General features: G+C 44.1%; 1 protein-coding gene across 7 annotated transcripts in view; it reads right to left on the reverse strand.

Moving 5' to 3' along the window:
- Window positions 1-468: 468 nt before the first annotated feature.
- The window catches only part of PRG4 (proteoglycan 4), a 189,375-nt gene continuing 172,629 nt past the window's right edge, over window positions 469-17,214 (reverse strand). For all 7 annotated transcript variants that reach the window (XM_075322005.1, XM_075322006.1, XM_075322007.1 and 4 more), the window contains one exon: window positions 469-958. In XM_075322005.1, coding sequence (XP_075178120.1) covers window positions 858-958 — 101 coding nt within the window. In that variant the 3' untranslated portion in view covers window positions 469-857. The remainder of the gene's footprint in view (window positions 959-17,214) is intronic.

The raw sequence follows: 17,214 nt of genomic DNA on the forward strand, positions 1-17,214 counted from the left end.
ATTGTCCCCTTTTATTAGTAAGCCTGAAGTTGTAGCTTCAGTTTAGAATAATTGCGGTTATCCATCTGAAGGATTTGTACAAAGCTTGAACCACTTTTTAGTTACTGATCTGTGGTAGTTTGACCATTGGGTTCCCATTGATCCTGGTCCCAAGAACAGATGAATGAAGTGAAGGTTAAGCATTCGTACTTCTGCTCCACTGGTTGTCTATGGCGCTGCTGGAGGTGGCCAGTTATATTATTGGAAGAAAAATCTGATTGCATTAAATGTTTTGAAACATCCAACAACACATAATATGTAAACATGCATTCACACGTTCACTTTCGTAAGTTTTTTTTCACAGAAATATCACAATGTGATGTACTGCAATGTAGTAATAGCCCTAAACATTCCAGAATTTTTGATACATACTTTTTGTGTTTATAAAAATCTTTCTAGCTTGATATCAGAATAACACAAAAAAAAATCTCAGGTTTTATAAAGTTTAATTAGAGCATTATTTACTGCTAAAACGTTAGTGCAGAAGAGGTTACAGCATGTTCAGGAATCTTGATTTTACCTATGACATACAATCTGAAACTATTAGTACCTTAAAATAACAATAACAAGATTTTACAATTTCAAAATATGTTTGATTTCACATGGTTTATAAAAGCAAGTTACGATGATTGTGAATCACGTAGTTAAAAAAAAATAAATATTATTCCAAAAGGTGTGGGTTGTTATACAGAATTAGTTTTTGTAGTTGTATAATAAATAATCTTGTTTTTAGCATGTATCAGAATGCTGTATTGTTTTTAAGGTAAAAAGCAGAGTCCATTATTGATAATGTAGATGTCTGTTATAGTCGTGTCCTCTCATTCTTTGCAGTTGTAAAAGTCCTTTGAGATACTCTGCTCCGAGCCAGGTGGAGGTTTCACGGCTGTTTTGCTTGACATATTAATGTTGTAATATTTTTCTAAAAGAAAAAAAAATCGTCTATCAGTACATATAAGCACTTTTTAATGATGAAAAATGTAAAAAAAACTAAAATGAACAACCTCCTATCCATCGTATTAAGGCTGTGTGCACACGCTGCGTTTTTATCACGTTTGTGGTGCGTTTTTGAGTACAGATTTGTCACAAAACCTGAAGTCAGTGAGAATCCTGAAGTGTCTCACACACAGTCAACCACACATTGCTTATTTGTGATCTGCAGGTTTGGTACAGAAAACAATCTGCACAATGGCAATTCTTTCAATGTTTTTGCAGCATTTTTTCACTCATACAATTCATTGAAGTCAGTCAAAAGCACTATAAAACCCCAGGTTTTAAAATGATTACGGAATATGCTTTGGTTTTTTTTTATTCAGCTTTTATAGTGTTTTTGCTTTCATTTTTGCATGTGTTTTTAGACAGCAGTTAACGCTACTTAGGTAGATAACCTATTTGGCCTCCATTTCAATATGAGTATCAAATGATCCCTGGGTGTCACTGGGGCATATTCATATAGTAACTACTCCCCTTCATTGTTTACAGGTGTTTTAAACAATGTTATGTGTGGTTTTTATTTGATTTTGCACCTTGGTCTGCTCCTTTACTTGAAATGGCTTAGTTCTCCTTTTGTGAGACTCCCACACTTTCACCTTTTGGAGCAATTATTCACATGCATTGTTTACTTTTTTGTCTTTATTTATATATTACCTATTTACCCTATGCATCAATTTATCATCTATTATATTATATGTGTGTGTATACCTTTCCATGTTATATCTATTATCTATTACAAACGTGGAGGTTTGATTTAGAGAACATTGTTTTCATATTGTGCCTTGGGACTGTATTTGCACCCCACACATTTCCCTGTTTTTTAAAATGCTTTATATATATATATATATATATATATAAAATCGCTTTGAATTCATGAACCAATAGAGGATTTTTACATTAATCATTAGAGAAGAGAGCCTCTTTTTTCTGTCGGAAATATAGGGATACATATTAGAAATAGATAGACAGAGAGACCAACAGACAGCAATAAAATTGCATCCTGTGGAGCTTATTAGACAGCTTTTTATGATTAAATAAAATGACATGGGGTCTCCCACAATTTGTGTAACCAACAAAGGTAAAGCAGACCGATGTTAGCTGCTATTAACAGGCTGAGAAGGTTCATGTTTATTGGGCCCTTCCCAGCTTAAAAATATCAGCCTGCAGCCACCCTAGAAGTAGTGCATCACATTAGATGTGCCAATTCTGCTGCTTCACCTCGGCTCTTCGCGACTGTACTAGTGCGTTGGCAATAGGGATAATGGTAGTTGAGGCTGATGTCAACTGTGTAGTGTCAGCTGGCATCAAGCCATGCTGTTAGTAATGAAGAGGCGTCTATTAGACACACCCATTTATAACCGAGTAAATAAAAAGAGGAAAAAAATCACACAAGAATATTTTGTTTAAATAAACACTTCACCACACTTTCCTTGGTTTACAATTTTATAAAAAATGAAGGCAAAATAATGCAGGCCTGACATAGTCCAAGGTTCCAACATTATTCATAAATGGAAAAAGAGAGAAATAGAAACAAGTCACTGTCCCTTGTTCACCAATTTATTAGAAAGCAAAGTTCCCAAGTCCAACGTAGCCCAGGGGTTCCCACAACGAGGCTCCATAGACTTTGTGCAGCAACCACTCCCGACTCATGGTGACGTGACCGCTCATCACAGTGTTTAGGTATCAGAGTGATGAGCAGTGATGTTCCTGATGTCACCGCTCATGAGAATCACTGGATCTCGTTGAGTGTTTGTAGACTACATCAGGTGCCCTGTACTACGTCGGACCTGCATGTTTGTTTTTTTGTCTTTTTTAATAAAATGGTGAACCAGGGGAGTGTTTATTTAATAGAAGAATTTTTCTGTGTGACCTTTTTTTCTTTACTTTTTAGGTTAGTAATGAGGGTGTACTACACAGCTGATATCAACCCCCAAACTATTACCCCAATTTCAACCACACCAGAGCAATCTGGAAGAGTCAAGGCAAAGTGACAGGATTGGCATATGTAATGTGATATGCCACTTCTGGGACAGGTACAGGATGGTATCTTTAGGCTGGGAAGGGCCAAATAACCATGGACCTTCCCAGCCCAATATTAGCTGTCTGCTTTACCTTTGGTGATTATCAAAACTAGGGCTGGATGCCGATGTACTTTTTTCACTTATTTATTTAATTGTAAAAAGCTGTTCCATAAGCTTCACAGGGTGCAATGTTATTATATGTATGGGGCTTTTGCAATTACATGTTTATATGACTGCACATCTATGTCTGTCTTTCTACATCTCTCTGTCTATACATATTATCTGTCTCTATCTACTATCTCCATAGCATTCATTTCTGTCCAAAACCACTAGAAAAACACAGGTGAAAAATGCATGAAAACATTGCTGCATCCCAATACTCAACATATGCACATACCCTAAGAAAGTTTTCCATGACTTTCTATTTATGTAGCTCCCTTTTTTTTTTAACCAATAATTTTTATTTTTTTTAACATATCATAACATAAACATGAGATAGACATTAATCACAATTGGGTCATAATAACATTGTGTTCTTTTGTGTTATCTCTCTTTAAACTATAAATCAAGAACCTTGAACTTCCCTAGCCGTCCCCCCAACCGACGTAGCTAGCTTCTTTTCTGACTTTATAGAGGTGGTCCACTCCACCCCGGAAATACCAACTCCCATTCTTTATGTCTAATGGCATAGTTCTTCTTCCTTCTAATTATCTATGGGTACTTTCAACTTTCCTAACGAGCCATTTATGTCCTCCAGTAAATACCATGTCGTTGATCTAAATGGTGTCATGTAGTTAATTATTTCTGTTTCAGTGTGATAGCGCAGCAAAAATGCCCTCCATTTTGTTATAAATGTTTTAATTCCTTGCTCCTTACTTCGTTCTGCCTCCCGCCAGTCTAGATTGAGTAAGGCTTTAAGCTGCCCGATAATCTCGCCAAATTCAGGTAGCCGGTCATCTAGCCAGTGCTTTAGGATTAATCGTTTAACCATTAGGCATATAGAGTGAAACAAAATCGGACTAGCCCCCCCTCCCTCTATAGATTTCTCACCCTCGCCTGACTCACAGTGGAATAGGTATCTAAGTAGACTCAGAGGTATGTTTTTCTTCCACAAGCTCTCTGACATATTTCTTATGTTTTCCCATAAAGCTCTTACTGTTGGGCAGTCCCAAAGACCATGGAAAAGATCTGCATCTCTGAGCTTATATTTTGGGCAATGTATTTTGCGTTCCCTCATTACAACTGATGCCGGGATGTTGAATGCTATGATTGCCCTGTGCATAATTCGGAACTGCGTATCCCTCCACACCTCGCTCAGTACACTTTTCCTCAAGATTCTCCATCCATCTAAAATTTGTTGTCCTATATCCATACCTGTCCCTCCCAATTGCTGCACCCAACTTTTAAAAATTTGATCTGGCTCTTTCTGGATAAAAATCTTTTTGAATCGTCTATATAATGCTGTTATGGTTGTTTTTTCTCCCATGGGAAGAAGAAAGTTGTCCATGACATTATTACGCATTTCTTCCTCGACCCGCACCAGTAGGGACATTACCAACCCCTTTATTTGCCCGTATTGTAACGCCTGGTGTGCCCTCAGCCCAAATTTATCTACTATCTCCTTTTGCCTCATCCATCTGTTTTCTTCCTTATGAGGCAAATGTGCCACCTTTTGTATCCCTTTTTCACTCCACTCCTGTAACAAGCTGTTTTCCCTCAAAGCCGTGAAGGTGAGGTTCCCCCATAATGGCAAATGCTTGGAAATTCGCCATGATAGTTTTAACTTCCTCCTTATTTCTTTCCACACTGCAATTGTATCTCGGAAGATCACTGTTTGCTTGATTTTAGTGGGAAGGAGGCCCTGTGGTGTATGTAAGAGTGCTACTATGTTCCACAGGTGAGCATACGCTTTTTCCTATTCCACATCCGAATGCCAAGAAGTATCTTTCAACCAATCCACTATATGTCTGGCCATACAAACTAGATTGTACCCCCGTATATTTGGTAAATTTGTGCCTCCCTCCTCCTTGGCCATCATAAGGGTTTGCAGTTTTATTCGGGGGAGACTACCTTTCCATATGAATTTTCTAATTGCTACTTCTATTTTCCGTATGTCGTTATGCTTTAGCAACATTGGGATGGTTTGTAAGGGATATAGTAGTTTTGAGATACTCATCATCTTCAATAGGTATATCCTCCCCAGGAGACTAAGAGGTAGGTTCTGCCATCTCTCCAGCTCTGTGATTATTTTAGTTATTACCGGGGGGCAATTCAAATTATACACCCAATCTATTTTCCGTCCCATTTTTATACCCAAGTATTTTATGCTTTTTTGCCTAAGGGGATATCGCACACTTTTTCACCTCTGTTTTTCTGTTCATCTCTTTCCCTAAGATAAAGTACCTCGCACTTCGCTTTATTTAACACAAACCCAGAAAAAGTACCAAACTCATCCAACAAGTCTAGTACCCTCGGCAAGTCTCTCCCCACTTCGTCCATAAAAAGTATAATGTCATCTACAAAGTTTGCAGCTTTTAGAGTTTTGCTCCCTATCTTAATTCCTTTGTATGGTCCATGTTGTTCTAGTAAACGTGCCAATGGTTCCAACGCCAGGTCAAAGAGTAGCGGAGATAATGGGCACCCTTGGCGTGTCCCCTTTTGAAACGAGAAAACGCTCTACAAGTGGCCCGGTATTTGCACTCTCGCCAGCGGGTTGGTGTAAATCGCTCTTATATAGGCTCTGAACTGACCTTCCAAGCCCACCTTGTCCAATACTTTTTCCAACCAGCCCCACTGCACATTGTCGAACGCCTTCTCCGCATCCAGACTCACCAGCGCCGGCTTCACTCTCTCCTCCACATCTTTGCCTACGGCGTCGATCGCCAACAGCGTCCGCCTGATATTTGTAACTGCGCTTCTCCCTTTAATGAAACCAACCTGCGTCGGAGCTACTATTGCTGGCAGGACTTCTGCTAGTCTATTCGCCATAATTTTTTAAATTATTTTTATATCTTGGTTGATGAGGGAAATTGGTCTATATGATGCTGGGTTTTCCGGATTTTTCCTGTCTTTCGGTATGAGGCTAATATGTGCTAGATTTGACCCCTCTATTAGATTACCACCCTGTAATAAATTATACCATTTTGTTAGTATTGGGGTTATCTGCTGGGCCATGGCTTTATAAAAGTCCCCTGTATACCCGTCCGGACCCGGAGATTTCCCCGACGGCAAAGACTTAATGGCCACCTGGACCTCTCCTTCTGTGATAAGTCTATTTAAATCACTCAGTTGGTCCGCTGTTAGTCTAGGAAGATTTATTCTCTCAAGAAAGGCATTACCGTCTCGCTCCCCAGCCTCCTCTTGGGTGTAAAGTTTTGAATAAAAGCTTTGTAATTCACTAACTATCTCTACTGGGTCAGTAACAATATTCCCATCTTTCCTTTTTAGCTTTAGGATAGTGCTCCTAGTTTGCCGCCCCTTAGCTAAATTAGCTAAAAGTTTACCTGCCTTATCCCCAAAGCGCCGCAAATCTATGTCTAGTTGTGTTTTTCTCATGAGTTCTCGTTTTTCTGCCCACATATCAAAGTTCTTTTTGGCTTGTTTCCATTTTTCTCGATTTCTTATTGAAGCATCACTCAAGAATTCTGTATACGCAGCACGTAATTGGGCACTTGTGGTATTAAACTTTGCATTCACTTGCTTTTTAAGCCCAAACACTCATGCCATCAAGTGCCCTCTCATTACCACGTTCCAGCCTCCCAATATAGCTGCGGCTTCATCTCCTCTGACGCATTGTGGTATTCAAAGTCACTCCACCACCCCTGCATTACTGTTACAAACTGATGATCCCTAAACAAGAAGGAGGGGAACCTCCAAATAAAGTCAGCGCCCCTAGGATAATGGTCAGCTAAGTCTAATGATATTGGCGCGTGGTCGGATATTACCTTGTCTTCTATCTTAGCCCCCCTACATCTATCCATCAAATCACTACTCGTCAACAGTCAATTCTAGACCATGTTTGATGCGGGTTCGAATAGAAAGAATACTCTTTTGCTAGGGAACTCTTTTCTCCATACGTCTACCAGACTTAGATCTGCCACCAGCTCCGACAGGGGTGTTGGTCTGTTCCTATGCTCTGTATGGCCATCTTTTGTTTCTTTTCTATCCTCTACCAGCGAAGACACTGAATTAAAGTCTCCTCCCACAACTGTCTTTTGTCAGTCTCCATGGAGCAATCTTACCCTCAATTTAGCATAGAAGGGCCTCTGTTCAGTGTTTGGTGCATATACATTATGAATTGTCAGTGTGCCCTCCACCCCCTCTAATGTGAGCGCCATCCACCTGCCCTCCGAGTCCCGCTCCACTCCCTTCACCTTGTATGCTAAATTTTTGTGCATCAGTATGAGTACCCCTGCTTTCCTCCCTTCTGATGGTGACCCCACTACCTCTTCCACCCACATTTTCTTCAGCCTGAAAAAGTCCTCCTTCCTCATGTGCATTTCCTGTAGTAGCGCTATGTCTGCCTTTAACTTTTTGAGATGTCTTAATACCATCATACACTTTCCTGGTGCTTTCAACCCTTTAACATTCCATGAGATGACCTTCATATTATGTGATTGGTATTTCTGGGCTACTTATGCATCTGGTATTCCCTTTGGTGGGTGAACGTCCCCTGCGATTTCTTATTTGTCAATATTCGTGCTGCTGTGTGATTCCCCCTTTTAACCCTTCCCATTAACAATATACCCCAAATGCTACTACAACTATCAATAATATCACAAACTTTAACATTGCAAACAAATACCAATGTGTCTTAGTACTCCCTTTTTTCTGGCTCTACACTCCACCCCCCCCGACCTTGTGTAATGTGGTTAGGCAAGGCGAAGGAGAGACAAAAAAAAAAAAAAAGGGGGGGAGGGAAATCTCTCCACCCCTTTTCTCTCCAAAATGTGAACCCCCTCTCACGTGTCCTTGCGTTTTTCTTCTCCACCGCTTCTATCCACCGAGGCCATGTTAGCCGATCTCATCTCGTTGGTTTGGACTTCTCCACCTGCTTGCTCTCTTTTTGGCTGGTGTCACCCTTATGGAATGTCTTAGGAGGTCTTTGCCTTTGCGTCTTTGGCGATAAACTGTTGTGGCTTGGTCGGTCTCCATCCTCCGAAGCTTGTTCTTTTCCTCTGGGTTGGTCTGGCGATGATCTTTTTGCCTGCCGTTCCTCACTTTCCTTCTCTAAGAGAGAGTCTATGTAGAGCTCCGCAGCTTTAGGGTCCTGGAAGTTTTTTCTTGTGCCATCCGTGCACCATATTTTCAAGGTGGCCTGGTAGATCAGTTGAAATTGCACCTGGTTCCTATATAATTTGGTGCAGCTCGCACTGAACATTCTGCGTCGCTTAGTAACCTCCACTGAGAAGTCATTAAAAAAGACAATTTTGTAATCCTGGAACATCAGGGGTTGTTTACACTTCCGAAAGGCTCTTATTATGTCCTCTTTATCATTAAAGTCTAGGTATTTTGCAATAGCTTGTCTCGGCTTCTGGGGCCCAGCTTTATCTGCGTTTTTTCTTGGCGGTCCCACTCTATGCGCTCTTTCCACTCTTCTCTTGGGTTCCAGACCCAGGGCGGACGGAAGGTCATCCTCAAAGATTCTTTGCAGCTGCCTTTGCTGTATTGTTTCTGGGAGACCCACTAACCGCAATTTGTTCCTGCGGGATCAATTTTCCAGGTCTTCTATCCGATCCACCAGGATGTGCACATTTTTTTCCCAAGAGATCCACATCCCTACTCCTTTGCTCAACCTCATCCTCCAGTCTGCTCACATGGCATTCTGCTTCACTTGTTGCCCAACCTCATCTGTTAGCCCCAATCATAGCCTCAGCAATTCAAGATGCCCTGAAAGGGTTATTTCGGCCTTTAAATATTTTGCAACCTCCTGGGCCATGTCTTTATAATTTATTACTACAGGTCCAGTTGAAGAAACTCTTGTTTGTTTTTGTATGCCATGTCCTACTCCATGTGCTTCACTCTCTCCACTTTTACTTTCGTTTTCACAGTCCTGCATAGGCAGTGTGTCAGGAGCTGCAGCACCGTGTTTGTCATGGTCTGCAGCCTCCTGCTCTGTCTCTACACTCCTTTCCATGCCTGGATCTGCATTTTTATCGTGTGGTTCTTCCTGCCTCAGGATTTGTGCTGTGCCGTACTCCAGGTCTCCTTCATCTCCCATGCCTCCTCTGTGGCCCTCCATTACATGGGTACAGCTCACCTCTTTGTCATGCAGAGTGGGATCTCTCACTGCAGCTTCCCTTATCTCCTGTCTCCTGCGGTGTGCATCAGGAGCTGCCTGACCGCCAAAGCCCTCTGCCATCTTTGAAGTTTTGTTGCGCCGCCGACTCTGTTATCTCTCTCTGCGCTCCCACGCCGCTCCGGAGGACATACCGCTCCATCGCTTGGCTGGTAAGCTGATCAGCTGTTCCAGTGCCCTATCTATGTGGGGGATTCTCGGTATTTGCTGTGTGAGGGGTGATTTTTGGTCAGGGTACTGCAGAGCTCCTCACTTTCACTGCTCTTCAGCCAGCGCAGGAACAGGAAGTCATGTAGCTCCCTTATTAATAAAGAATATGACCATATAAAGGGCCTTGAAAAGGTATCCATACCGTGTGAGCTTTTCCATAGTTTTACACTTTACACCTACATATTTAAATGTGTTTTATTGGAATTTTATGTGATATACAAAAAGTATCAAGTATTTGTGAAGTGTAAAGGAAATGATACATGGTTTTCTAAATATTTTAAAAATATAAATTTGAAAATTGTGAAGTACTGTAATGCCCATGCCGGTGTCCTCACATGCTCCTGTTCCCCCTCCCTCGGCGAGGACGCTGGCATTTATCACCTGTCTGGGGTCCTGCTGTGGGCATCCCATCTCTATCTCATGCTGCGGCCACACGGAGCATCTGTGTACTTTACCTTGCAAAGCTCCAGTCTCTGCCTGTAGGGCGCGCCTGTGGCCATGCCCCTTTTCATATTTCATAAATGGGCCAGCGCCCTCCTAACCTGGAAGTGCTCCCAGGTCAGCTGGGAAGCTGTAGGTACTTAAAGAACCCCCAGCCCTGTGCTAGGTGCCTGGGCAATGAGTTTAGTCATTGCTAGTTGTCAGGTCCCCTTGCCCTGTGCTGCTGTTGCTTTTCTGCTGTGCTAGACATACTGTTTATACCTGTCTGTATTGCAGAATGCCGCTCCCACTACGAGCTGCTGTGTGCCACCACATCGGCCGCCTTCCATGATACCTGTTGCCACGAGGTATCGTCTCCAGCTGCTGCCATCCATCCCGGACAAAACCTTTACACCAGCTGCTGTACCATCCATCCGCCCATCCATCCCAGACAGAACCTCTACATCAACTGCTGCTGCAACTCTCTACCAGAGACTGTCATTCCCATATCCCTGGGGCCAGCCAACGCAACACCAGTCTTTCCGAGTGGCACCCGGATCCTACCTGCAGTGTAACACCTCCACCTCCACTGTTTTTTGTTGTTATGCCGTTCACAGTGCAGAAAAATTGATGAGACAACTTTATTCTTGGGCGCTTTTACACAATAAAAACAATTTTATAAAAAAAAATCCATTTTATGCATTGCTTCATTCTGAAAGCTGTCATTTTTTTTTTTCATTTCTCCACTGATAGAGCGGAGTGTGGCCTTATGTTTTGAAGAACAAGATGAGGTTTTCAGAGATTAAATTTTTATTTATTTACAAGAGGGGTGCCAGGTCTCGCTTAAGGCAGGACTTCACAGACCACCATACCTGGTTGACCCCACGGTTCTTATTTGGGAAATGCAATTGCATTGTGTAGCTGTAAGAAAAGAATGAGCTCCCTCTCTTTGGTAAGTAGAGCAGTGCCTGCTGTCGCTATTAACAGTAGCATCAGAGGGGTTAAATGCTCTTGATCAGTGATAGAACTATTCATGGGCATTACAATAGGGTGTCAGTTATGATACATAACTGACACCTGTTGGTGTTTTTGCCAGCGTCGCATGTGGGCAGCGTGATCATAGTGCCGTACATGTACAGCAGTTTGTGGGAACGTATCTCCCGTAGCATTGTACATGTACTGCAGATGTCATGAAGGGGTTAAGACAATGAAGTGTGGAGGTAGAAACATCATGGTGTGGGGCTATTTTTCAGCATACGCCACTGGCAAACTTCATATAAATGAAGGAAGGATAAATGAACAAATATACAGAGATATTATTGATAAAAATCTGCTGTCATCTACCAGAATGATGAAGAAATGATGATGGACATTTCATCAAGACAATGATCCCAAACACACAGCCAAGGGAACTCTCAACTGGTTTCACAGAAAATAAAGCTGGATGAATGGCCCAGCCAATCACCTCAGCTGACTCCAATAAAAAAAATGTTTTAAAAGAAACTAAAGTTCAGAGTTCATAGAAGGATTTGAAGAATGTATATGTGGAAGAAGGGGCCAAAATCACACCTGAGCAATACATGCTCCATACAGGAGGCATCTTGAAGCTGTTATCATGAAATAAGGCTTTTGTACGAAGTATTATATACATTTCAGTAAGCGTGTTCAATACTTTTTCCTGTGTTATTTCTCATTATTACATATCACTAAAGAAATAAGAAATTCATGTCAATAGGACCTTTAGAAATATATTTACCGTATTTTTCGCTTTATAAGGGGCGCTTTTGTTCCCCCAAATTTTGGGGGAAAGTAGGGGGTGCGTCTTATAATCCGAATATACGGATTATATATTGCAGGGCCCAGGGAGGTGGGGGCAGCTCTGGAGCAGTGCTGGACGCTGAGGCAGGCTGGTGAAGGCTGCAGGAGGCAGCGGGAGATCTCCTGCTCCCGCTCATATAATATGCACTGCCACTGTCCATCACCGTTTTGCTGAAACCGCACCGCGATGATGGGCTGTATATGTGCTTGCGCCCCCCTTTGATGTCACATGCCCCCCCCTGTGTTAGATATGGCCCCCATGCTGCTGCCTATAGTATAAATAAAAAACTCTTTACTTATCTCCTCCAGCGTGTCTCCACGGTCTCCCTGCTGCCGCTGTGATCAGGCACGCAGAGATGATGTAATTCTGCTGTGCCGATCACATAACAGGCACTGAGAAGCAGGAAGTGCAGTAGCTCAGCAGCATGGAGGGAGGACAGCGCTGGAGAAGATAAGTAAAGAGTTTTTTATTTTACTATGGGCAGCAGCATGGGGGCCATATCAAACACAGGGGGACGTGTGCCATCCATAGGGGGCCAAGGGCAGCACAGGGGGATGTGTGCCATCCATAGGGGGCCATGGGCAGCACAGGGGGACATGTGCCATCCATAGGGGACCATGGGCAGCACAGGGGGACGTGTGCCATCCACAGGGGGCCATGGGCAGCACAGGGGGACGTGTGCCATCCATAGGGGGCCATCGGCAGCACAGGGTGACGTGTGCCATCCATAGGGGGCCATGGGCAGCACAGGGGGACGTATGCCATCCACAGGGGGCCATGGGCAGCACAGGGGGATGTGTGCCATTTATAGGGGGCCATGGGCAGCACAGGGGGACGTGTGCCATCCATAGGGGGCCATGGGCAGCACAGGGGGGACGTGTGCCATCCATAGGGGGCCATGGGCAGCACAGGGGAACGTGTGCCATCCATAGGGGGCCATGGGCAGCACAGGGGGACGTGTGCCATCCATAGGAGACCTGTGCCAGCTGTAGGAGATCTGTGCCATCTATAGGAGACGTGTGCCAGCAATAGGAGACGTGTGCCAGCAATAAGAGATGTGTGCCAGCAATAGGGGATGTGTGCCAGCACAGGGGGACGTGTGCCATCAATGGGGACATGTGTTATCACTGTGGGACGTGTACCAGCACAAAGGAGCTATATTCAATATAAGGGGGCAATGTCCAAATTAAGGGGCTAATTTTAGGATGGGGGCTATGAGGGACATATACCCTATATGATTTGTTAGATGGACACTGGCATTATAAGACAGACCCCATTTAACATTAAAAACAAATCTCTTTTCCTTCACCAAATTTGGGGGTGCATCTTATAATCAGGTGCGTCTTATAAAGCGAAAAATTACGGTACTTAACCCCTTCACGACCATGGACGGATCTATCCGTCATGGAGCGTGTCACGTTAAGCCGCGGGCAGGGTGCGGTGATCGGCGCACATATCAGCTGTTTTCAACAGCTGACATGTGTGCCTGCATGTTACGAGTGGAATCGCATTCCACTCGTAACATTAACCCCTTACATCTCGCTGCCAAAGTCTGGCAGTGAGATGTATATACGCGCGGTGAAGATTTTCACTTACTGCCACCCCCACCGGAAGTCACGTGAGTGATCACGTGACTTTCGGTGGTTGCCATGGTAGCACAGGGTCATGTGATGACGCCTGCAGCTATGACGAGTCACTTTCATTTTTACCCGGCCCGGAGGCCAGTGAAGCAGGAAGTGACCGTATCTGCTGTTTACAGCTATATAGCTGTGATCAGCAGATAGATCAGAGCGATCGGATTGCTGATCGCTATAGCCCTCTAGAGGGACTAGTAAAATAAAAAGAAAAGTAAAAAAAAAGTTTTAAAAAATTAAACAAAAAACCTAAAAGTTCAAATCACCCCCCTTTCACCCCATTGAAAATTAAAGGGTTAAAAAAATATATACAGATATTTGGTATCGCCGTGTTCAGAAATGCCCGATCTATCAAAATATAAAATCAATTAATCTGATTGGTAAACGACGTAGTAACAAAAAAATTCCAAACGCCAAAATTACGTTTTTTGGTCGCTCAAAATTTTACGCAAAATGCAATAACAGGCGATAAAAAAGTAGTATCTGCACAAAAATGGTACCATTAGAAACGTCAGCTTGAGACGCAAAAAATAAGCCATCACTGAGCCATTGATCCCAAAAAATGAGAACGCTACGGGTTTTGGAAAATGGCGCAAAACATACGCCAGTTTTATTGGACAAGCATGTGAATTTTTTTAACCCCTTAGATACAAGTTAACCTATACATGTTTGGGGTCTACTAACTCGCACCGACCTCAGGCATCATACCCATACATCAGTTTTACCATATAGTGAACACCGTGAATAAAACATCCCAAAAACTATTGTGCCATCACACTTTTTTGCAGTTTTTCCACACTTTGATTTTTTTTTTGCTGTTTTCCTGTACACTATATGGTAAAATGTATGGTTTCATTTAAAAGTACAACTCGTCCCGCAAAAAACAAGCCCTCATATGGCAAGATTGACGGAAAAATATCTTTTAGTAATGTTCCCAATCTTCTTGTAATGAGCCCATCCTTGCCCCTTTTGTAGTATTGTGCCCCATCCTTGTCCCCATCCTACAGTAATGTGCTCATCCTTGTCCCCATCCTACAGTAATGTGCTCATCCTTGTCCCCATCTTATCATAATGTGCCCATCCTGTAGTAATGTGTCCAGCCTTTTCCCCATCTTATAGTAATGCTCCCCATCCTTGTCCCCTTGTAGCAATCTCCCTATCCTGTAGTTCTGTCCCCATCCTATAGTTGTCTCATTCTATAGTAATGTCCCTATCCTATAGTAATGTGCCAACCTTGTCCCCATCCTATAGTAATGTGTCCATCTTATCATAATGTCCCTATCCTATAGTAATGTCCCCAGCCTTATCCCTATCCTATAGTAATGTTTCCCATCCTTGTCCCCTTGTAGTAATGCCCCTATCCTGCAGTACTGTGCCCATCCTAGTCCCCATCCTATAGTAATGACCCCAGCCTTGTCCCCACTCTATAGTAATGGCCCCATCCAATAGTATTATGCCCATCCTTGTAATGTCCCCATCCTTTAGTAATGTCCCCAGCCTTGTCCCCATCCTATAGTAATGTGCCCACCTTGTCCCCGTCCTACAGTCATGTGCCCACCTTGTCCCCATCCTACAGTGATGTGCCCACCTTGTCCCTATTCTATACTCATGTGCCCACCTTGACTCCATCCTATAGTCATGTGCCCACCTTGTCCCCATCCTATAGTCATGTGCCCACCTTGTCCCCATCCTATAGTCATGTGCCCACCTTGTCCCCATCCTATAGTCATGTGTCCACCTTGTCCCCATCCTATAGTCATGTGCTCACCTTGTCCCCATCCTATAGTCATGTGCCCACCTTGTCCCTATTCTATACTCATGTGCCCACCTTGTCCCCATCCTATAGTCATGTGCCCACCTTGTCCCCATCCTATAGTCATGTGCCCATCTTGTCCCCATCCTATAGTCATGTGCCCACCTTGTCCCCATCCTATAGTCATGTGCCCACCTTGTCCCCATCCTATAGTCATGTGCCCACCTTGTCCCCATCCTATAGTTATGTGCCCACCTTGTCCCCATCCTATAGTTATGTGCCCACCTTGTCCCCATCCTATAGTTCTGTGCCCACCTTGTCCCCATCCTATAGTCATGTGCCCACCTTGTCCCCATCCTATAGTCATGTGCCCACCTTGTCCCTATTCTATAGTCATATGCCCACCTTGTCCCCATCCTATAGTCATGTGCCCACCTTGTCCCCATCCTATAGTCATGTGCCCACCTTGTCCCCATCCTATAGTCATGTGCCCACCTTGTCCCCATCCTATAGTCATGTGCCCACATTGTCCCCATCCTATAGTTATGTGCCCACCTTGTCCCCATCCTAGAGTTATGTGCCCACCTTGTCCCTATTCTATAGTAATGTGATCACCATGTCCCTATTCTATGGTAATGTTCCCATCCTGTAGTAATGGGTGGGGCGGGGAGCAGTGGCAGCGGCATCTGAAAGGGGGCAGTGGCTATAACTTACCGATCGCTCTCCTCAGCTTCCACAGACGCCGAAGTGAAGCTGAGGGGGGCGGTTTCCGGCCCCAGATCCACAAGTGATTGGAGAGATCGGTCACAAGGCCGGTTTCTCCAATCAGAGCTGGGGGCGGGTGAAACAGAGGTCTCCCAGCTCCAGCCAATGATCAGTGCTATAGCTGCACTGATCATGGCTGGATTTCAATGTTTCAACCATTTTCAATGGTTGAAACATTACAGTGGCTGTGATTGGCTGAGCGGCGTTCGTCAGCCAATCACAGCCTCCATAGGTCAGGCGAGGAGACACCACCCTCCTGAGGTCAGACAGAGGTCCCCTCCTCCCCGAATCTAAGGTATTTGCAAAGCAATCGCAGCTACCGGGGCTGCGATTTCGCCATGACGTACTGGGTATGCCATGGATCCTTAAGTACCAGGGAGCCATTACGTACCCAGTACGTCATAGGTCGCTAAGGGGTTAATGTGTCGTCCTTCACATACTCAAATAAAAAACAAAACAAAAAAAAAACACCATTATTCTCACCTGTCTCGCATTCCCTCGGCTGCCTCACCTTTGCTTTTTTGCTGGCTGCAGGCCTGTGCCCCCGGTGACTATCGCGGCCGGTGCAGGGGCCACAGCCCCTGGCAGAGATTTCTGTCAGATGATTGTTTTGCCGGCGTTGCGCACGCAGAGCACTTGACTCTGAGAGCGCAGCGCCAGCAAAACATTCATATAACAAATTGTAGACAGTGGCTGCAGCCCCCGCACCGGCCGCGATACTTAACAGGGAAACAGGCCTGGGGTCCGCACAAAGCAGCCTGAGGGGCCGCATGCCGCGTGTTTGAGACCTCTGCACTAGAGCTTCACAGGAGCCACTGGAATGTTCTTTCATCCTCCTTGACAACATCATGGATCTAGTGCATGTTAGACACCTTGCGCTCCTCCCTCTGCCCTTTGAGGAGGCCCCACAGATGTTCCATAGGGTTTAGGTCTGGAGACATGTTTGGTCAGTTCAGCACCTTTTACCCTCAGTTTCATTAGGAAGGCAGTGGTCATCTTTGAGGTGTGTTTGGTGTCATTATACTGTTGGAATATTGTCCTGTGGCCCAGTTTCTGAAGGGAGGGGATCAGGCTCTGATCCTCAATGAACTGTAGCTCCACACAGCTGTCAGCACTCATGCATCCACAAACCATGACACTCCCACCACCATGATTCCGGTAATTTCTGCCTCATGCTTCCATCCTGAGTATTCTTCCTACAGCAAGCTTACACCTTAGTGGTATTCATCCTGCTAACCCCATAGGGACATTTACCTGCCTCCACA

This window comes from Anomaloglossus baeobatrachus, chromosome 8, assembly GCF_048569485.1.
Source record: "Anomaloglossus baeobatrachus isolate aAnoBae1 chromosome 8, aAnoBae1.hap1, whole genome shotgun sequence".
Lineage (NCBI taxonomy): Eukaryota > Metazoa > Chordata > Amphibia > Anura > Aromobatidae > Anomaloglossus > Anomaloglossus baeobatrachus.